This window comes from Chiloscyllium punctatum, chromosome 16, assembly GCF_047496795.1.
Source record: "Chiloscyllium punctatum isolate Juve2018m chromosome 16, sChiPun1.3, whole genome shotgun sequence".
NCBI lineage: Eukaryota > Metazoa > Chordata > Chondrichthyes > Orectolobiformes > Hemiscylliidae > Chiloscyllium > Chiloscyllium punctatum.
Window position 1 is genome coordinate 18105446 of NC_092754.1, and position 23759 is coordinate 18129204.

General features: G+C 41.2%; 1 protein-coding gene across 4 annotated transcripts in view; it reads right to left on the reverse strand.

The window, feature by feature from the left end:
- Positions 1-1324: 1324 nt before the first annotated feature.
- Positions 1325-23759, reverse strand: part of rnf207b (ring finger protein 207b) — a 40021-nt gene continuing 17586 nt past the window's right edge. For 2 of the 4 annotated variants that reach the window (XM_072586328.1, XM_072586332.1), the window contains 11 exons: positions 21934-22006; positions 21007-21075; positions 18513-18581; positions 18299-18423; positions 15300-15419; positions 13483-13669; positions 12629-12814; positions 10849-10900; positions 9868-9985; positions 8004-8099; positions 1325-4392 (listed from right to left, as the gene is read on the reverse strand). In XM_072586328.1, coding sequence (XP_072442429.1) covers positions 4212-4392; positions 8004-8099; positions 9868-9985; positions 10849-10900; positions 12629-12814; positions 13483-13669; positions 15300-15419; positions 18299-18423; positions 18513-18581; positions 21007-21075; positions 21934-22006 — 1276 coding nt within the window. In that variant the 3' untranslated portion in view covers positions 1325-4211. The remainder of the gene's footprint in view (positions 4393-8003; positions 8100-9867; positions 9986-10848; positions 10901-12628; positions 12815-13482; positions 13670-15299; positions 15420-18298; positions 18424-18512; positions 18582-21006; positions 21076-21933; positions 22007-23759) is intronic. The other 2 variants (XM_072586331.1, XM_072586329.1) reach the window with 2 other exon arrangements.

Genomic DNA, 23759 nt, shown 5'->3' on the forward strand with positions numbered 1-23759 from the left:
CCCAAAGTGCTTCAAAAAGATATGATTGATCAAAGTTAATGGAAAGTAATAATGAAAGAATTCAGTGAGGATGCATGTGGAGAAACTGCTTCCAGTAATGGGTGAGACCTGAACAAACCACATATTTATAGATCAAATAAAGAATTTGGAAGTAATTTATTTTACAGCATAAGAATGTGGGATTTTCTTCCATATGGAGTGGTTGGACCAGATAGGGAGCTAGAAGTCTGTCAGAACAGTAATTACAAATTAACTCTTTACTGCTTACTTTTCTGAATTGCTATTTAGAAACAGACTAAAATAAACCATAATAAAAATATGCATTTCAGTTCCCAGTCAGACTATTACTTCTGATTACTGAGTTGGTAAAGACATTGAGCCATTGGGAACAGGAATGTTTCACAGGCTTCATTTTCTGGTCAAAGGGGATCTGCTTTGAGCCTCAATGCGCTGGGTTAAAGAAAAGAAGAATCCACAAGAATTCTTGCTGTTCAATGGGTGTGCAAGGTTTAGGTGATGACAATAGAATCTGTCACAGTCCACACCACATTTAAGTTCACTATCCACGCTGTTTATTTTTAGCATGCTTCAGGATGTTGACATTGTTCTCAAGGCCAGCATTTATTGCTCATGTCAAGTTGTCCTTGAGTTAGAAATGTTAAGCTTTTGAGTAAATGCATTGTCAATAAATGGGGGAATTGCTCATTCAGCTTATAAATCCATCAACCTTTTAGCCTGAAACAGATCTGAGGAAAATCACAGATGACGTATAGAATGTGCAGGAATTGTCCGATTTTTTTTTTTGAGCTGATATTTTTCATGTTTTTGATTTCCTTTTGTTTTGCTTAATGTTGGTTCTTTCATGGGATCCTATTCCAAATATGTCAATGGCTATAAATTCTTTTCCCAAACAGTTGCTCTTCTTTACAAATGTTTAAATGTATGAAAGATAGTCAACTATTGGGAAATCATTTTCAAGCCTGATTCCATCATCAGTCATTGTGCATTTCCTGCAGATGCCATTTGAAGCACCCAGCTCCAACAGAGCATAAGCCCTTCTTCATGCCCGAAACGTCGATTCTCCTGCACCTTTGATGCTGCCTGACCTGCTGCACTTTTCCAGCAACACATTTTTAAGATCTGATCTCCAGCATCTGCAGTCCTCACTTTTTCTCCTAGTTATCACAGAGGACAAAGTAAACCTTCTGGTTGTTACAGGCCACTGCACAGAGGTTACATCGTAGAAACAGGTCATTCAGCCCAATAGGAAAATATCAGTGCTTATGTTCTCCTCTTTCCCTGCCCCCGCCCACCCCACCCCACCCCCACCCCAAATCAGTGTTTACTTCAGCTCATGTTGCACATGAACCTCCTTCCACAACAGATCCTACTCTTTTCTCCTACCTCTACTACCTCGTTTCCCTTTTAAATGTACCTATACTATTCTCCTCAACTACTCTATGTTCCACATTTTCACCACTCTGGGTGAAATACTTTCTCCCAAAATCTTCATTGGATTTATTAGGGACAATCTTCTATTTATGACCAATAGTTGTGGATTTCTGCTATAAATGGAATTATTTCCACCTCGCATAAGAAACCATTTCATAATTTTAAAAGTCTATCATTCTTCAGTCTTCCTTTGTCCAGACAAACGTGCCCCAGGTTTGCTTAATATTCCCTTCAGGGTTGCTTTCTTATGTGAAGATGTATTTTGCTCCTAGTGCTGTTAAACTAATTAAAGACTTATTTGATGGACAGGAGCTCTGGTTAAGAAACAGATTCATTTTCTGCTTGCTTTGCAACATTCCCAAATCTGACCACTGCTTCTTGTTTTCACTTTACAATTCCTTGTGGCAGTACACTGTTAAAGACCATCATGGAAGTCAACCTTCCGTTTACATTTCTCATTGTCACGGAGAGGCTGTCAACATCATCAAAGACCCCTCTCACCCTGGCAATGCTCCCTCCAACCTCTTTCATCAGGCAGAAGGTACAGAAGCTTGAGCACATGCACCAACAGCTTCTTCCCCGCTATTAGACTGATGAACGGACGTTTCTAACTTCAAATGACATTGATCTTGATCTTGCTTTGTGCATCATCTGTGCAGTGTAACCTGTATATCTCACTCTAAGCATCCTATGATCTTTATCTCCTTGTTTGCTATGATCTGCCTGTACTGCTCGCAAACAAAGCTTTTAACTGTATTTAGGTACACGTGACTGTAATAAATCAAAGCAAATCAATTATTTTTACAGGAACCTATAAAGCATCTACTACAACTTGCTATTTTGAAGCCCACCTAACTCTTTCCTGAGGAGGTGTCAATTTAAAGTTTCACTCTGCAATTTATCCATGAGTTGCATTGTCTGAATGAAATTTGTACTTTCTGGGAATTATAACCTTGTCTTTCTTGTCTAACTTTTACGATGGAAATATTTTGAATGTTTGATCTTCAGTTATTGAGAGAGCCATGTGGCAAATTGATCAGTTTATTCCCTTTCTTATTCTTTTTGGTGGAAGCTTTCCTTGCTGTTTGTTTTCACAGACAATAAAAATTACTGCTGGAAGTATGTAGCAGGTTAATCAAAAAGGACAAAGCATTAGTATTTTGGGTATGCACCTTTCATCAGAATTCCATGGTATAAACAAGGACATTAACTTGTAATTTCTCTTTTCAGGCACTGACTAATATTGTGTTTTTCAACACATCAATTTTCATTTCCACCCATCAGTTTTTGCATTCCTCTATTTAATTTTTGGTGAGTCAGAAGCTCATGGGTTCAAGTGGCCAGATTGAGTGCCAGTTGCGAGTGTTAGTACAGAGGGAGTGCGGCACAGCTTCATTGCTCAGTTTAATACTTGCTAATTCCTTGTTTTTCAGTTGATTTCTCATCTGCATTTCAAGCTACACAGTAACACTTGAGACGTTTGTAATATTCAGCTATCAGCTTTTTTTTATCACTGCTATTGTATTCAATCAAGTATGGATGATTCTTGAAAGTGTGAAACATCTTATTTACGCTCCATATGAAAAATAATTAACTTATTTTAGCAAGGAGCAGTAATGGGGGAATTAGCTAAAACTGAAAATCTCGCCACCTTGTTACTATCCACCAACTCTTGCTGTAAAGTTTTGTGTGTGGATATCAAGTGAGGACGGGATCAGACTCTGCTGGATTGCCTTTGATGACTGAACTCTCCGCAACAAAATCCTGATTTTAATCTAACCCATGCTGTGAAAATGAGATTACTTTGGGTTGGACACCGGCTTCACACCATGACCAATTTATCCAACTTTTACATTTATAGAATGTATTCCCAGCAGCCATGTTCCCTTTTTTTTTCCTCTACTGTGTGAACCTCCGAGGTTCATGTGTGGCAGCAACTTCTGCATGCACAAGTCAATGCATCAACAATGCAATTGGGACCTCCAAGCTTTGCCTGTGTGAGATGTGGTTGTGCAGTTCAGACAGAACATTGCTCACCAGGGAATTTGGTTTTAATCAGGATGCACAAATGAAACATTGTAAATGTGTACAAGGTGTATCTGTCAAATTGTACCTAGAAAGAAACTAGAACATATAAAATTTTCACATGGGACCAGCTGACCACAACGCCTGCTGCATATAATGACTGGATCATGTCTCCTCACCTGCAAAACCTATTGGATTGCAAATTTCCTGGATGGAGATAACTTAAGGCTTTGAATTCTGCACAGTTTAGTAGTTCTTAATTAAGCAATTATCACTCTGTGTACTACAAACACTTCAAGCTTTAGTTAAAATAAAATTTTAAGGGCAGTGATCAGATTCAGATCTATATAAAATGAGAAAAACCAGAACGTGCACAAAAGGCAACACAGTGAACAGACTGTAATATCTGCTCTTGCATCTTTGTTGAACTTTGTATGTTAATGCTCCTGTGAAGTGCCTAAGTATACCATACAACACAAAAGTCAATAGGTAAATGCAAGTTGTGGCTAGTCATTTGGCATTAATTCCCTGCTAAAAGATAATGCAACCAATGTTCTTATCCACACTTATCTGCTATTCTATTTAAAAGAACAAATCTGCTGATTGTGCACTAGATCCAAGATTGCAAAAATCAAATGCAGATCATCAAAGTCATGGAAAAGTTAATGTGTTCTTTTTAGATTCGGAGGGCTATCACAGATCATTGGATATGCTGTGTCTCTTGTCACTCTGCACTATAAGGTGAGTTCCATCCTGTCAGAGCTGTCCAGTCCAGTCTTTTGTTTTGTCCGGTGCAATTCCCTGGATTTCAGCTCTGAATCCGCTGGCAGAATGTTCAGAGTTCGATTGTCAATGACCTTGTCCTTGTTGTCGGTAAGTTTTTCTTTGTCTTCACTGGGACACGTGAGGTCGTTCCTAAAAAGGAATCAAAATATTATACTTGTCTTTTTACGGAATCCTCCACTGTCAACATCCTAGGGCTACCACTGACCAGAAACTCAACTGGATTTTCCATGCAAATACAGTGACTACAACAGCAGGTCAGAGGCTAGGAATACTGCATTAAGTAACCTAACTCTCAACTCCCTAAAGTCTGTTCACCATCTAAAAGGCACAAGTCAGGAGTGTGATGAAATACTCCCCACTTGCCTGGATGACTGAAGCTCCAACAACACTCAAGAAGCTTGACACCAAGCCAATTTAGCTGGCACCACATCCACAAGTATGTGGATGTGGCGCCAGTTAAAATCAACTTGGTGTCAAGCTTCTTGAGTGTTGTTGGAGCTACAGTCATGCAGGCAAGTGGGGAGTATTTCATCACACTCCTCCACAAGCATCCATCCCCACTCCCTCTACCGCCAACATTCAGTGATTGCAGTGTGTGCTATCTACAAAATGCACTGCAAACATTCATCAAAGACACACTTAGACAGCACCTTCCAAACCACTTCCGTCTGGACGGACAAGGGCAACAGATACCACTGTCTGCAAGTTCCCCTCCAAGTCATTCACCGTCCTGTTTTGGAAATATGTTGCCATTCCTCCATTGTCACTGGGTCAAAATACTGGAACTTCCTCCGGAACAGTATTGTGGGTTTACCTACAGCACATGGACTGCAATGTTTCAAGATGGCAATTTGCCACCTTCTCAAGACCAATTAGGGACAGGCAATAAATGCTGACCATCAAGCAATGTCCACATCCCACCAGAAGACTTTTAAAAATAACTGGCCACTTAAGTTTGTACCCACCCTCCTTACCATCCCCACCTTACTATCTCCAACCCATTTGGCATGAGATCAATTCTGTTAATACCAAGTCACCCCAGCCACAATCAACTAATTCAATACAAACTGAACTTTAATGATGTATCACTTCAGCACAGTGACTGATGATATAGCTATTTACTGGTTTTCAAGGAACTACCAGTTTAAATATTGGACATTGAAAGGGAATCATAAATTGTGTTTATACAGAACTTGTATTTACCTGAAACAGCACTGGAAGTGGATTAATTGTAACATTCAAAGCGGAATTGAGAATATACTTAAAAAAGAAAAATATGCTGGGTTCAGAAAGTTGGGGGATAAGATTAATTGATAGTTCTTTCAACACAGAAACAGGCATGATGAACTAAATGACTTTCATGTGGTCTTTATGTTTCTATGACATTCTACTCTATCACAGTAGTTCTACAGTGACACATCCACAATTCCACTACCTATTGCATTGATTATTGCAGTGAGATCTGAATTAGGATCAATTCAGCATTTGAGTCCACTCTAGAATGACTGGTCAACCTCTCCCCTCTTCTGTCCCCACCCAACACACACACACAAACTCTACCATAATTCACCAGTATAATTGGGAGGTATATTCTGATGTTGTCAATCTTTGGGTAAGTTACCAAAATGAACCTTAGGCCCAGGATACTACTGGCTTATATCAGCTATCTCAGAATAGATCATTAGCTGTGCTCAACAGGTAGCACTTACTTCTGAGGTGAAGGCTTTTGGGTTGAAGCCCTGCTTCAGAAACCTGAGTGCATCACCTAAGCCAACACTTTCAGCTTGATATTGGAGGACAGCTGCAATGTTGAAAGAAATGTTAAACTGAAGACCTATATGCCTTCTCAGGTTCAAGGAGCCAATCTCATGATGTTAATTCAAATAGAACAAGAAAGTTACTTGGTGTCATGAACCAGAGGTGAGGTGATGTGAGAGTAACAGCCCTTGACATCAAGGCCACATTGAGAGTGGCATCAAGGAGCCCTAGCAAAACTGGAATGGATGGGTTTCAGGGCAAGCACTCCATTGGTTGAAGTCATACCTGGCACATAGGAAAATGGTTACGGTTGTTGAAAGTCAGTCATCTCAGCTCCAGGACATCTCTACAGGAGTTCCTCAGGATTGTGTCCTAGGCCCAACCATCTTTAGCTTCTTCATCAATGACCTTCCTTCCATCGTAAGGTCAGAATTGGGAATGTTCACTGATGATTGCACAATGTTCAGCACTATTGCGACGACTCAGATACTGAAGCAATCCATGTTCAAATGCAACAAGATCTGGATCATATCTGGGTTTGGGCCTACATGTGGCAAGTAATATTTGCGCCACACAAACGACAGACTATGACTATCTCCAATAACAGATGATCTAAGCACTTAACATTCAATGTTATTACCATCACTGAATCCCCCACTATCAACATCCTGAGTGTCACCATTGGCAGAAACTCAATTGGACTCACCACATTAACACAGTGACTACAAGATTAGGTCAAAAGGTAGAAATATTGCGTAACTCACCTCCTGACTCCTCAGATTCTGGATTAGTGGTGCTGGAAGAGCACAGCAGTTCAGGCAGCATCCAAGTAGCTTTGAAATCGACATTTCGGGCAAAAGCACCACTAATCCAGAATCTGAGGAGTCAGGAGGTGAGTTACACAATATTTCTACCTTTTGACCTAATCTTGTAGTCACTGTGTTAATGTGGTGAGTCCAATTGAGTTTCTGCCAATGGTGACACTCAGGATGTTGATAGTGGGGGATTCAGTGATGGTAATAACATTGAATGTTAAGTGCTTAGATCATCTGTGGTGATCATCATTAGTGGTGCTGGAAGAGCACAGCAGTTCAGGCAGCATCCAAGTAGCTTTGAAATCGACATTTCGGGCAAAAGCACCACTAATCCAGAATCTGGTTTCCAGCATCTGCAGTCATTGTTTTTGCCTCCTGACTCCTCAGAGTCTATGCACCGTCTACAAGGCACAAGTCAGCAGTATGATGGAATACTTTTCACTTGCCTGGATGTGGAGTTCCAACAACACTCAAAAAGCTGGACACTATTCAGGACATAGCAGCCAACTCAGTTGGCACATCCACAAGCATCCACTCTTTTCCCCCACACCAGCCCTCAGTAGCAGCAGTGTGTACTATCCACAAATTGCTCTGCAGAAATTCACCAAAGATCCTTAGCCAGCTCCTTCCAAATCCAGAAATACTTTCATCCAGAAGGGCAAGGACAGTACGTGTATGGGAACACCACCAGCTCCAAGTTCCCCTCCGAGCCACGCAGCATCCTGACTTGGAAATATATCGCTGTTTCTTCACTTGCTGGATCAAAATCCTGGAATTCCCTCCCGAAGGGCATTATGGGTCTACCTACAACAAATGCACTGCAGGAGTTCAAGAAGGAAGCTCACCACCACCATCTTCTCGAGGGCAAGTAGTGTCAGGGAATAAATGTTGGCCAGCCAGTGATACCCATGAGCTATCAGTAAATACATTTTTTTTAAAAATTATCTCCCAATCAATGTTTGCTGTTTCTGGGACATTGCAGTGTACAAATTAGCTGTGACATATCTGAATTAAAATAGTGACTACATTTCAAAAGGAATTAATAAAAATGTGTCATATTTAAGATCATGAAAGGCGCTATATTCATGCAATCCACTCTCTGGAGTCTCTTTGAACAATTCAGCATGAGGGATAGTGCTAATAGCAACTTTGCAAGAAGGATCTTACCTGTGCTGACCATCTGTAGTCATGATGGAGCTCTCATCGTAAATCTTCAGCATGCTGTCTGTTCTGTCATCCTTTGCATCTCTTGGCTCTTTCAGTCTGACAAAAGAAAGTAGAATCCAAGTTTTGATTAAAGGAACAGTCATGAAGGATGGAATGACATTTGTTCCACTGGGAGAAATGGATCAAAGGTTATGCTGATAAAGTTAGAATGGGAAGGATGGGAGGAGGGTTCCTGCTCTTTTCAGGTCCATAGAGGATTCATATTGGATTCAACACATTAACTTGGTTTCTTTCTCCATAGATGCTGCCAAACCTGCTGAGTTTCTCCAGGACTTTGTTTTTATTGAGGAAATTACACAGAGTTGTTGTGCGATTCCTTACTCCGATTCAGTTTGAGAAAGATGGACGTAATGTAGAGGAAATGGTGTGTTACAAGGCATTATGTACAAGTCAGCTGTTTATCGGTGTAAAGCATTAGTCGTGTCAATAAATATTCACAACCACCTCCTGAACAGTGCTGGAAAACCTTGCTGTATCTTCAAGAGGCTGCATGTCATAGAGTCAAAGAAATGTATGGCATGGAAACAGACCCTTCAGTCCAACTTGTCAGTGCCAACCAGATATTCTAATCTAATCTCATCCCATTTGCCAGCAGTTGCCATATCGCTCTAAACCCTTCCTATTCATGTACCCATCCAGATGTCTTGTAATTGCACCAGCCTCCACCACTTCCTCAGGCAGCTCATTCCACACACACACACACACACACACACAAAACCCTCTGTGTGAAAAAGTTGTCCTTAGGTCCCTTTTAAATCTTTCCCCTCTCACCTTAAACCAATGCCCTGTAACTTTGGACTCCCCCACCCTGGGGATGAGCTTGTGTACTTACCTTATCCATGCCCCTTATGATTTTATAAAAAGATCCTCTTGTACTCTGAGGTAACCTTCAGCCTCTGACACTCCAGGGAAAATGGCCCCAGTCTATTCAGCCTCTCCCTATAGCTCAAACCCTCCAACCCTGGCAACATGCTTATAGATCTTTTGTGAACCCTTTCAAGTTTCACAACATCCTTCCTATAGTAGGGAGACCAGAATTTGCACACAATATTCCAAAAGAGGCCTAACCAATGTCGTGTGCAGCTGTAACATGACCTCCCAACTGCTATATTCAATGCACTTAACACAGGCAAGCATACCAAATGTCTTCTTCACTATCCTATCCACCTGTGGTTCCATTTTTAACAAACAAAGATCCTGCACTTCAAGGTCTCTTTTTTCAACAACACTCCCAGGACCTTACCATTAAGTGTATAAGTCCTGCCCTCATTTAACTTTCCAAAATGTAGCACCTCAAATTTCTTTAAATTAAACCCCCATTGGCATTCCTTGGCCCATTGGCCCATCTGTAAAAGATCGTCTTGGATTCTGAGGTAACCTTCTTTGCGTCCACTACGCCTCCAATTTTGGTATCATCTGCAAAATTACTAACCACATTTCCTATGTTCACATTCCTTATGAGAAAATAAACATGTGGAAAGGTTACATGAAAATTTGTTTCTTTTTTGTTTCCATTTGTGGGTTAAGGAGGACAATGTGAGAATCGAGGTCCCTGCTTCAGATTATCCCACTCAGTAATTAATGATCTGTGTCTGTTAACATTGGCTGAAGACCTGCTCTGAATGCTGCATTGTCAAAAAAGAAACAACCAATCCTTCATCATCTGTGGATGAAGACAAGTCAGTAGAGGAAGGCTGGTACTTGCAAGGAAAATGCCCACCCCAGTGAGAGACAGAACTTCTAAGAGAGGAAAGGAACACAGAAATATAAGGGAAGAAATGTAGGTATGATGGGAATTACTAACCTGGGCTCCAGGCGTTCCTTCACTTTGGCAATTGAGCGGATGTATGGACTTATTTGACGTGCAATTGTCATTAGATAGGTGTTCTCTTGTTTGAGCAGCATGAGGTCGTGCAGTTGGGCTGGAAAATATAACAATATGGAATGCATATAAGGGTCCTGGGTTTACTTTATTGTAGTCACATGAATGCACATTCTGTACTGTGGTACAACAATGATGGAATGCTGACATTTGTCTGGTTCTGTATGGTTCTTGGATCTTGGACTTGACAAGAACCCTAAGGGGATAGCAGAAGTGCTTTGGAATGCCTTCAAAGCATTCCCATAGAGGTCAATCATCCCTAATGACTCAAGGGAGATCTGGCTTGTGACTAACCAAAATAGTGAAATCTTGTTTGGGAAGGCACCAAACCCATTATGTGACTTTGTTGGGAACATGCAGAGGTACAATGGAAACATCAGAGTGGGTGCAAAAATCCAATCAGTCCATTCACTCAAACTCAAGCACCATGTGCCCAATGTATGGCTGAATCTGCAGGTCACCCACTGGATTTATTAGCTGTCTCAACCCATTGAACCTGAGTGGAAGGAAGTTCTCCTCCATCCAAAGGGATTGTTAAGAAGGAAGACAAGCTTGGAAAGGGGAAGTACAACTCTTGTCATTTCAGATGATGCAGACTGGAGTTGGGGTAGGGGGTTAGGGTGTTGATGCAAAAGAAGTCTTTGGTGAGTTACTGCAGTAACATCTTGTACATCCCACACATATTGAAGGTCTAGTACGCTGGTGGTGGGAACTATATGTTTACAGTGTTTTATCAATTAGAAACAATAGATCTTGCAGACCAGATTGTGATGGAATGAGACACCCAAAGCTGCTGACATATCAATGCATCTTCCCACAATGGAACATACAACTTTAAAAAGAATCCAGCCAACCAAGTGCATGAGCAACATCTAGGTGAGAAACAGACACAACTAGCGATACCTTCATAAATCTCATGTTCATTTGCAACTCTCTGGTAGGTTTCCTCCCAAACCTGAGGAATAAAGAAGAGTGAGCATTGGTTTATCCTTCCTGTATGAGGATTTATGTAATTACGTGCATTTCTTTAGCATCTTTAACACAGATAAATCCAAAAATACTTCAACAGATGTGTGACTAAAAGGTATAAACTGGGTCAAAGGAGGAAATATTACAAAAAGTGACATTGGTCAGATTTGTATTTTAATGAGGTTTGAAGAGGCAGAGAGAGGAATTTAGTGTGGAGCTTAGGCAGCTGAAGGAGTGTTGGGGACAGGTGACATACTTGTATTTATGTTGCAGAAGCGCTGATCTTAACAAGTCCAAAAATGTATTATTGTTGTAATATAGGAAATGCAAAGCAAGGTCCCACAAGCAATGTGAAAATGGTCAGGTAATCTGTTTCTTGTGATGTTGGTTGAGGGATAAGTATTGAACAGGATACTAGACGGAGTCCCCCCTGCAGTTCTTCAAAATAGTGCAGTTTTTACGTCAATCTAAGAAGGCAAGCAGTGCCCGAATTTAATGTCCCTGACTTCAGCTGAGGTGACAACTAGGAGCAACCAAATTGTTGTTCTACCTCTGCATGAGCAAGGGTTCAACTGGCCAGCAGTTCCAGTTACTATCTGATGATCCCTGCTGGGAAAAACAAATCTGAGAACCATGTGTGAAAACAGGAATTAGCTCACCTATGATCTCTTGCCCTATCAAACCCACGCATATCAGCTGCTGACATTGTGAGTTTGACCGCACACCCTAATAGGCACTTGATTGGACTTGTCCAATTTCTGTGGATTTGAAACACTCCTTGAGCTCAACCCAGTGGAGAGAACTGGCAAGACGATGAGTTTAGGCAGAACTTTCTCAACCATTGAATAATACGAATAGTGGGGTCAGGTTTAAGCGAATGACTTTTAGATGGATGTTATAAATTTACTTCTGTTCTTTATTAATTCATTCATGGGATGTGGGCATCAACGGCTGGGCCAGCATTTATTACCCATACCTGATTGTCCATAGGGCAGTTAAGAGTCAGCCATTTTGCTGTAGGTCTGGAGTCATTTGTAGATTAGACAAGGTAAGGATGGCAGATTTTTTTCAGTATAGGATACAAGTGAACTCAGTGTGTTTTTATGATAATTGACAGTGTTTATGTGGTTGCCATTAGACCAACTTTTTATTGGATTTAAATTTCACCATCTGCCATGATAGGATCCAAACCAATGTCCCCAGAGCATTAGCCTGGACCTTCAGTAACAATGCCAGTGGGCAACCATCTCCCAGAGAATTTTCTAAAGATAAAAAATTGAAGGATGTGGCAAGAAGATGGGTGAGTTGAGTTAATCTTTGAAAAGAGCCAGGTTGTGGAGCAGTTGACATTCTTGTTAGGTGAGGCAGTCAAGGGACATGGAGCAAAGGCTGATAAATGGAACTGAGAAGCAAATCAGCCATAAAATACTAGACTCAAGGAGTAAAATAGTTTACGCATGTTCCTGTGCCACTAAGTTTGTACAAAATGATTATCTCAGAGCATTTGGTAGAGACAATATAAAATATTCTGTAAAAGAGTCCTCCCTGCCTGGCATAATGCATTGGATGTTTTACTCTGTAAATAACCAGGCCATGTCTGGTTTGATACTGACAGAGCCCCTCAATGATCCATCATTCATTCATTCTAATTTTTACGGGAATCAAAACAAAAACCAAGAAACCTCTACAGTGAAACTATTGGCATTATCTGTACCTCCTCAAACATGGTCCTCATAGTCTCCACAGAGGAGTATTGGGAAGAAATCTGAGTTTCCATTTGCAGCGATTTCTGTAGGATCTCATCAATTGCATCTGTCTTGACGAGCGAGTGATGTTTGGTCAGATCCCGGTGCATCTCTTGCACCTGGTCCTTCAGTGACTGTAGTTCTGTCTGTAAGGCCTTGGCAAATCAGACAATCATCAGTGAGAGACAGGAGATGGGCAGGTAGTTGCTAACATTTCTTAAGCCTCACAATTGCCTCCCACTAGCCTCTCTACTCTCGAGGTCATTTAAGAATGATGACTCCTTTTAAGTCATGTCTTCACTGAACCCCTGGCTTTCTCTCATCTCACTCAGGTGGGCATTCCTCAGGAATGAGCCAAGACAATGAATGTCACCATGATAGTTACCAATGAAAAGTGTCACATTACCCAAACTGTCTACACCCTGGATAGTGCTTGGAATTGGGAATCCTGCCTGATCCTGCCCTTGCTCCCACCAGAGATGACAGCTGGAGATCAAATCTAGGAGTTTGCTGTAAGTTAAGAAAGAATATATTGCATTTATACCACATTTTCTCACAACCTCAGGATGTACCAAACATGAATTGATTCCAGCACTTCCTTAACAACAATGCTGCAAATGTATTTGATTGTCTGTGAAACTCTTAGAGAAATTTCTAGATCAACAAGTGCAAGCCTTTCTTGTTGATGGATTTTCAGCCTGTTCCATAGTAAAACCACCAAACAATGTCTGTCTTTTTGAACATATAAAGCATCAAACCACGAATTCTGAAGGCTTGGAGAAATCTTGATCTCTGGTCACTGCTTATTCCATACTTCTCTTACCTTGAATGTATTCTCGTAATTCCGGCAATGCTCTGTGAAAGGACTGTGACCTCCCTCTGCCAGCAGGACCTTTGTGCTAATGTAACGATGCGAGGTGGGCTTACATGTCACTGTGTTTGTCAGGGACATTTCGCCCATGGATGCACAAGAATCAGAAAGTGGAAATGTCTTTGTGCCCACCAAGTTCCTGTATTTAAAAAAACCCACAAATAACATGGTTCATTGTTAAAGACAGACTACAAAAATGTTGTGACGGTGTTCTCTTGTTGAGTTCCTACTTTTGTCTGAAGGTGTAGGCTGTTACTGAGATTGAGTTTAATAGGTGTCAATCCCTCACTCAACAGTCTTTCAGCTGTACTGTTAAGTGAAGGCCCATCTGTCCCTCAGGTGCACTGCTACTGCAAGACAGCACTGTATCCTTGCTATCTGTCTTTTCTCTAATTCAAAACATTACATGTAGTCAGTCTATTCTGTGGCGAATCACACTGTTAAGACCAGTCCAGCAAGGATCATAGAGTATTAATGATGAGCAGGGCTCCTGGGTGACAATTAACTCCTCTTTTCTGTACCACATTCTTAATTGCTTTTCAGTATGAGCTACTAACTTATTAGAGAGTGTGGCTAAAACCCATGCACTCCTGGAATATATGGTTCGAGAACTTACTGGATAAATATGCCATCAAGACAGCTACCAAATCACAGATCTGTCAGAAAGCCAACACTTATCCAGAGGGCAGTGGGTTCTGCAGAGTGACAGCATTTGCCAAAAGATCAGAGTCCATATTTCAGGAGATTGTTGTGCTTCTCTTGATGCTGAGGAAGATTCTATGAAGTTAAATATTTAGCCTCAAGTGTTGAAAGCAGGAGATGTAAGCATATTGGCTAAGAGGTTCAGGTGTGATTCAGATCCTCAGAGTTTTGAGCTATCACAAACCTTAATTTACTCTGATACAAAAACTAGCAGAAAATAAGGGTAGAGAGAAACAGGAATGACTGCACACCCTCAAAGGGAAAATGTGCTAGAAGCTTTGCAGTTACAAGCAGCATCAAAGGATGTGCAGAGAAAGATAGAGTCAATTGCAGCCTCAAGGATGACAATCTCAAATTAATTAAAGAATAAGTTAAATCATAATCAGCAACTTACCTGTGACCTAACTTCCCTCTACCTCTCTGCTCGCCAGGCAGAAGACTTCTGCTTTGAAATCTCTTGCAACTATCTTTCGTAAGCCAGACCCTGGTCTCGTTGATGCTCCCCCCTGTCTGTGTAACTATTTCACTTTGTGAGGGCCATATACTGACATCAACAAGACTAAATATAAACAATCCCAGTGAATTGTGTCCTAGACAGTTCCCTGAAATTCTGATAAAAATAGTGGCAGCAGGCAAGGCCTTGTTCCTGCAGGGGCCACACTCGACTGGAGACATTTGTCAATCACTCACGAGAGAAACTGGGCCTGAAAACTGCAGAGGTTATATGGAAAATATTACAGGGATGCACGTCATCATTCAGCAAAGAGCAGATAATGTGTTAATCCATCCAGCACAGCCTGTACCATTGCACTGACTATAAAAGGCAGATAAGGGTCTGACTACCATCTTGTGAAGGTACTGTTCACAAATCAAAGCGAAAGTTCACTGAATAACTCATTACCAGCAAATGACAAAGGGATAATATACAACTTTAAAAAGAAAATACTTGCATCTGTATAGTGCCTTTCAAAACCCTAGAATGCCGCAAAGTATCTTACAGCCAATGATGTACTTTTGAAATGTAATCCCTGTTGCAGCATAGGAAATGTGGCAGTCAGTTTACTTACAGCAAGATTCCACAAGCAGCAATTTGCTGATATTGATTGTCAGATAAATATTGGCCAGGACACCAAGGAGATTTCCCTCTGCCCTTTCTCGAATAATGTTGTGGAATTCTGCACATCCAGCTGAAAGTATATAGGCCTTGGTTTAATGACTGATCAAAAAGAAGGCACCTCTGACTCTGAGAGATCTTTCAGATGAGAACAGAGGGACGGAGTGATGCCCCACACAATCGACCATCCATCTTACAATTGCCAACTGGTGCAAAATTAGCTTAATGGCGGAGGGTTGTTTTTGAAACTGGAAGGCCTGTTACCAGCAATGTTCCACAGGGATCGATGCCGCGTCCACTTTTGTTTGTCATTTATATGAGTGATTTAGATGAGAATATAGAAGGCATAGTTAATAAGTTTGCAGATGACACCAAAATTAGTGGTATAGTGGACAATGAAAAAGGTTATCTAAGATTACAAATAATTCATGATCAATTGGGTCAATGGGCTGAGGAGTCACAGATGGAGTTTAATTTGAATAAATATGAGGTCTTGCATTTTAGTAAAACAAACAAGGGCAAGATATATACAATTAAAAGTAGGACCTTGGGTAGTAGTGAAGAACAGAGAGACCTAGGGGCTCAGCTATATAATTCTTTGGAGCTTATGTTACATATAGACAGGGTGGTTAAGAAGGCATTTAGCATGCTTATCAGTCCTTAGAGTACAGGAGTTGGTAAGTCACGTTGAGGTTGTACAGGACATTGGTGAGGCCTCTTCTGGAATACTGTGTCAAGTTCTGGTTACCCTGTTACATGAAAGATATTATCAAGGTGGAGAGGGTACAGAAAAGATTTACCAGTATATTGCCAGAAATGGAAGGTTTGAGTTATAGGGACAGGCTAGATAGACTGGGACTTTTTTCACTGGACCGTAGGAGGTTGAGAGATGACCTTATAGAGGTTTTTTAAATCACTAGGGGCATAGATAAGGTAAATGGCAGGTGTCTTTTCCCTAAGGTGGGCAATTTCAACACTGGGGAGCATATTAGGAGGAGAAAAATTTAAATAGGATACAAGGGGCAACTTTCATATATAGAGAGTGAATAGTGTGGAATGAACTTCCAGAGGAAATGGTGGATGCGGGTACAGTTACAACATTTAAAATATATTTGAATAAGTTTTGGGGGATACGGGCCAAGTGCAGGCAGGTAGGACGAATTTAGTTTATGATTATAGTCGGCAAGGTTGGGCCGAAGAGTCTGTTTCCCTGCTGAATGACTCTGTGACACTATCTTCCCAGATTCACACAAAGGTGCTGAATGGTTGCTTGGACTATACAGCCATTTTCTAATGTGAGCTTGAAGAGAAATATAAGAAAGAATTGGGAAAGAAAGTAAAAGGATTGCAATGGGTTTGCTTCAGTCTGGAACATGTGGCTGTGCCCAGCCCCCACGGACCACACTGCAGCACTGTTTGCAGCACTTCCGTATCGACATTTCCAAGAACTGTCAGATTTGGCAGACATAGCTTGGAAATAAAACTATTCCGTGTAATACGATTATCCATCTGCCACCTGTTAGCTGATAGAAAGCAGCTCCACTTCAGTCAAGTAAAGATTCTGCCTTGCACACTAAGTTAGAGATATTTTCTAAACAACCTGTTCAGAGAATTTATTACACACTACTGGTACAAGTGGGACTTCAATCTGAGCCTCCTAGATATGAGTTAGGAACACTACTACTGTACCAACATGAGCCCCCCATGTAATATTATTGAATTATATTGAATAGTGAAGCAGGTTCCACAATGTGCATGACGTTCTGCTCCTGTTTCTTATGGTTTAATGTAGCATCTGTCTCCACTGAATACAGAGTTGGGAATGGGTTCTCGGGTCATCCCACTGGGGTCTTATCACTGGGGACGAGTTTGTAGGTATATGGTTCACATGAGACACAAGTGGAACTCAACCTTTCCCTTGATGTAAATTGTGTGTGGGACTGAGAAATGAAGCTGAAGCAATTAACTGTATAAATATGGATGAATGTTATCGCAATATGTCTGTTATCTTGGGTTAGCACTGGGCCAGAGACAGAATAAACTCAACAATGAAGGTAGGTACCATGGAAGTCACCAGGGTCCTCAGAATGATTTTGGAACAACAGGGGTTTTTTGCCCTTGTGAAAGAAGGAAAGAACTACAGCGAAAAGGGAAAGTGAAATAAGTTCATGATATTTATCGACAAAACAAAATAACTAAAATTGCTGCTTGTCACCCTTTTTTTGTTGTACTTCAATAGATCATTAGGCCTCTCCAGATTATTCCGATGATTAACTGTTTTGATCATCTTGCTGATCTTTAATACTCATTCTTGTTTCTAAGTCCCTCCATGGCTTCATCAGCCCCTTCAACATGTTATTTTACATTCTCCAGCTCCAAGATCTCTGCACTCCTCCAATTCTGACCTCTTGTGTTTCCCCAATTTCCTCATCCCACCAATGGCTGCTTCATCCCCAAGCCTCTTCATCTTTGTTCTCAAAGATTGCTCTTTTTTCAAACTGCTCCTTCTACCCTCCTGCCGTTTGATTACATACGAAGTCAAGGCTTTACCTGCTTTCTCAGGTGGATATGAAAATTCCCATGGCACTATTTCGAAGAAGTGCAATGGAGTCACCTTCAATGTTCTGGTTAATATTTATCCCTCAATGACCTTCATAAATAAACAGGTTATCGAACAGGTCAAGGCTGTTTGTGGGAACTTGCTGTTCACAAATTCACTGCACTGCTTCCATACTATAACGACTGTACTTCAAATAAGTACTTAATTGAATATAATTTGCTTTGATTCATCTTAAGTTCATGAAAGATGCTACAGAAATGTATTCCTAATATCTCTTCCTGTAGTTTGATGTCAGATTTTGTTTGTCTGATGATGCTGCCATCTCAGCGATCATGCAACATGTCCTGTGCCAAAATTGCTACGTAAATGCAACGTGTTGTAGACCAGCTTACATTCCATTTCCATTGCTTATTCCAGTTCCTGGACCTCCTCCAGTCATTGATCCAGAACGCCGATGGTTCAGGAAGAGCAGGGGCTCCAGACATCGGGCAAACTCTGGCCTGTACTCTGTGTTAATCTGGAAAAGGAAATCACCTCTGTTGAACTTAGAACAGTTGGCCTTTCCCAGTGGTGTTCAATTCCTAGTGCTGGCAGCTTGTATCTTACCTTGCTGCTCTGTGTGGGCCTCAGGCGATGGGGGAGTTTAACAATCTTCTGCAGCCTCTCCATGAGTTGCTGTGGAAAGGTAGAAAGCAAAAAAAAATAATGGAATTCCAATCCTGGATTAGGAATCCCAATGTACTCCCAGTGATGTCATGAAAGCACACGTTGCCAGTCAGATAGCTTTTCTTTCCCTCATTTCTAGTATTTTTTAATTAACGATTTGAAGTTATTTTTAAGCCTTTTTTTTTCTGTGTTGCTAGCAGCAGCCTCCAGCATATTATGCTTCAGTTCCTAAAGACTGTAGGGCCAATTGTGGATGGCTAACAACATCTGCCATGACTCAACTTCACATCTGAAAAATATTTACTGAACTCAACACAAAATAAATTAGACATTTGTGAAGATTCTGAGCTTTTGCAGGCCGGAACCTTTGCACTAATCAGTCCACACCCATGATTCACAGGTTCCTCACTGTTTTTCACATTGGAAGGTGTGACCTTATTGAGGCAATGTTTGTATCCTGTTCACTAATCATTCCTGTGCTCACTGGCTCCTGGTCTAGAAACACCTCAAATGTAAATTGCTTATTCTTGTTTTCAGATTCCTGCATGGCCCCAACCCTTCCCCACCTCTGTAGCTGCTGCAGTCCTACACTTCTAAGATGCTGTACTCTTCCAATTCGAGCCCCTTTCATGTTCACGATTTCCTTTGTTTCACTATCGGAGGTGCTTTCAGCTTCCTGGCTCTCATGTTCTAAAATCCATTCCCTAAACCTCTCTGCTTTTCTATACATTTCACTATTCCTTTTAAGACGCTGCTTAAAATCGACCTTGCTGATTACACTTTTGGTCATCTATACTAATATTGCCTCCCATGTCAAGGTTTGTCTGATAATTCCTCTTTTGAAGTGCCTTGGGGCATTTTTATGAGCTAAGGATGCTATGTGAATACAAATTGTTTCTGTTGACTGGTGTCTGATTCTGTGGTTGAAGAGCAGTAGTTCAAACTGGGTGGAGCTTTTCCAAGAAAACACTACTGTTAACCTTTCATCCAGGACAAAGCAAGGAGAGTGGGGCATGAGTCTGTGCACGGCAGAGCAATGACTGGAATGCCCCAGTAATACCTCATCACACGTCTGATACCCTGTCCACATGTAATGAACTTTTGTCTGATTGAAGCCATTTACCTCAGATACATTTTGAGTTGTCTTTAAATGAGTGAAAATTGTTGTCATGTCAGTACATCTTTATTTTTCACCTACAACTCTCATTAACCTGTGCTCACGGACTAAAATCAGCTCCCAGACAAGCAATGCCACCTGGTTAAAATTCTTAACCTTGTTTTTAAATCTCCCCAATCTCTGTAACATCCTCCTTCTCAACAACTTTGCACTCCTCCATTTCTGGCCTTTTGCACATCTCTGATTATCTTCATGCTTCTGTTGGCAGGTTTTTCTTTAGCTGTCTAAGAGTTCCTCTCTGGAAATCGCTCCCTAAGCCTCTCCACCTTTCTATGCCATAAAGATGCATCTTAAAAATTATCTCTTCAACCAAGTTTTTGCATGAGATATTTGTCAATCAATCACAATGTATATTGTTTAGGGAATTAGGAGACAATTCCCTGTCCTGATGCTTAGTAACACCTGTTAGAAGGGTGAGCAGATCCTTGTTTAAATGCAACATGGGCTCCATTGTGATACCTCACGCAGTTGAATAGATTGTCCAGAGTGCATACAGGGTCAGAAAGGTATCTTCAGGACAGTAAGCAGAAAGGAAAGCAGGGGAGAAAGGAATGCAAAGTGAAAAAAGAATAATTTCAAAAAATCATTGAATGAGAGAGGAGGCAATTTGAGATGGAATGTTCCAGAGATGGAAGTAAGCAAAGGAATCAATGGGAGATGGAATGTTGGATCAGTGGAGAGGTCAAAGGTGGTGGAAAGTATATGGGGATAGAAATGCTAAGAAATCCGACAGGCATTACAATGAGTTATTCTGACAATGTATTTATGACCTTTCTTCCCAGAAGGAAGGCCATCAAAACGGATCCTGCCCTTGTCCAATGTTAACAAACACACACACACCAACCATATATTCCAGGGGTCACCGCAGGCAATGTTAGTTCCTATTACTGACCCAGCCAAGATTGGCTAACTAGGCAGAGTTAAAAATCACACAACACCAGGTGAGGTCCTCCAAAAGCTAGTGCTTCCAAATAAACCTGTTGCATTATAACCTGGTGTTGTGGATTTTTAACTTTGTCCAACCCAGTCCAACACCTTCACCTTCACGTTATAGCCGAGCAAAGACAGTGCTGGATCAAACCCAGACTCTGTTCAATAGAGCTCAAGGTGTTTACAAACTGGATAATTGAGGTGATAAGAGACCAAGATATTCCATCAGTAAGCCAATTGTGTTTTTCAAGCCTTTTAGTGGCTGTTATGAGAGCACTTTCCTCTTTTCATGTCATTAACCTTTTAGAAACTATTGCACATACTTACATAGCCCAAGTCCAAGAATTCAAACTTATTGGCAGAGCTGAGGAAAGCAGAACAGGTGACAAGGTGGACCTGACCAGAAAGGAAAACGTTAGAGAGGGAAAGCAATTAGATGATCCCGTTCATTTACTTGAAAGAAGCAACGAAATAAATGTTTTTTTAATGTTAAACTTTATCACGTCTTCAAAACATCATAAAGCATGTTACACTGTGATCTAACTTTGTGTTCAGTGACTGTTGTGTAGAGCAAGGATGAGGCACACCATGACATAAAGGTACACAAAGTGAGAAAGATCGGAACAGAGAAAGGGAAACTTGCAATTAGATAGCTTTGCAACCTTTGTAGCTTTATAGCTATTGCATTAAATTGTATGGTAAATACAAGAAATGTGACAACCAGGTCTTAAAAACAGCAATGTGGTAATGTTCAGGTACGTCCTGATATGAATTGGGGATAAATATTGATCCCAGAACACCAGGGAGATTTCCCCGACTCCTCTTCAGAAAGGCACAGTGTAATTTCTGCATTCTACTTTACAGAACAAATGAGGCCTTGGCTCAACACTCAGCTAAAAGATGGATGTCTAATAATGTAGCACTTCCTCAGGGCAGCACTGCAGTGTCAGCCCTGGGATTTCTGTGCACACAAATTGGTACATTGTTGGAGAGAGATTGTTAGGAGTATGTTGGAGTCCAATACCCAACGGCACAGAGCAGTGTACTATATAAACTCCAGCCAATCTTCCAAATTACTCATCTCTGTGGTTTGAGGGATGGTGAGGATTAGCTCAGATCTCACTATGGGACAAGGATATTCCTGCAGGACTCATGTTTTTACACACTCCCTGAAATAGGCCCGGTGTTTTGATAGTCAAGAGAGTCAAGGGTTATGAGGGAGAGATGGGAAAATGGAGTTCCTGATTCACTCACCTGAAGGGTGGGTAACAGTGCAGCCATATTTGAAAGCTGCTCTTTAAAAGCTTTCTCTTTCTCTTCATGTTGACTGGAAAAAGGATCAGAAGTTTTAAGTTAGAGCAAGAGGCTCAGTTTACTGGCTTTGTGTTTTCTCTAGTCAGTTTCATACTCAAGTCTTTTGAAGGTGCAATAGGTACAATAGTTGCCTATAGTTACCTAAGGGGGCAACAACCAAGGAGCAGGAGAGTCAATGTTTTGTGCATAAGCCCTTCATCCTAATGAAGACCTTACGCTTGAATTGTCAGACTCTCCTGCTCCTTGGATGCTGCCTTACCTTCTGTGCTTTTCCAGCAACACCTTTTTCGCTGACTCTCCAGCATCTGTAGTCCTCACTTTCTTGTAGTTACCTAACCCAAATGACCTTCATTGTGCAAGGCTGCAGTAATTGTCACCAATTGATCACAACAATATTACAATGGAACTAACATTCAGTCTTTCCCAGCAGGGGTCACTGGATGATCAGGAATGGGAACGCTACCACAGCTCAGGGTCATTAAGGCTTGATATTATGTCCGTTATTGCTGGGGTTCTTTTGTGTATCTGTAGCCTGCTGTTCCTCTTAATCAATATGAGATGAGGATAGCACGTGAAGCAATGAGTCTGGATCGATTATACATCTCTGTGTGTGGGAACCACCGCATCAAATAATGGCAAAATCCCTACAGTGTGGAAGCAGTCCATCGGCCCATCCACACTGACCCTCCAAAAAGAATCCCACCCAGAGCCAGTCTCTTATTCCATCCCTGTGAGATCCTGCATTTCCCATAGTTAATCCACTTAATCTACACATCCCCGGACACTATGGGCCAATCCACCTAAACTGCACAATCTTTGGACTGTGGGAGGAAACCAGAGCAGCCAGAGGAAACCTATGCAGACATGTTCACATTCCAATCCATCTCACTCTTATTCGAATCATAGAGTTCTTACAGTATGGAAAGAAGCTTTTCAGTTCATTATTTCCATGCTTGTCATCAAACATCCATCTTTCCTCATCCCAATGTTACATTCAATAATCACTCAAACTGATGAGACAATGTAATATCTGCTTTAATTAAAACTTGAAAATGTGTTGCTGGAAAAGCACAGCAGGTCAGGCAGCATCCAAGGAGCAGGAGAGTCGACGTTTTGGGCATGAGCATGCCCGATACGTCGATTCTCCTGTTCCTTGGATGCTGCCTGACCTGCTGTGCTTTTCCAGCAACACATTTTCAGCTCTGATCTCCAGCATCTGCAGTCCTCACTTTCTCCTTTAATTAATACCTGCTGAGCAATGTCTTCAATGGAACTTAAGGCAATCCAAAACTAGAGGTTGTAAATAAAAAATAATCACCAACAAATTCAATAGGTAATTCAGGAGAAACCTCTTTACCTAAAGAGTGGCTAAAAGGTGGAACCCTCTACCAGATGGACTGATTGAGATGAATAGCACAGATGTATTTAAGGACAAACTCAGCACATGTGGGAGAAGTATAAGATTATGTTGAACCGGTTAGATGAAGAGAGGGAGGGAGGAGACTCGTGCAGAGTATAAACAGCCTGTTGGGCTGAATGCCTATTTTTGTGCTGTAGATTCAATGCAAGGGTAATTCCTGCAGTACACTGACAGCACTGAGCAGACTATCCAGGAGGAGGTGGAAATGGTAGATTAGGAGAGTGGGTCTTTGCTTAGTTCCAGTCCTATTACTAATCCATACCAGCACCTGGTTGGGAGCAGTGCACCGTGACATTCCTCTCAGGAGGACATATTGTCAGGATTAACTGATCCCAGAGCAATGAGT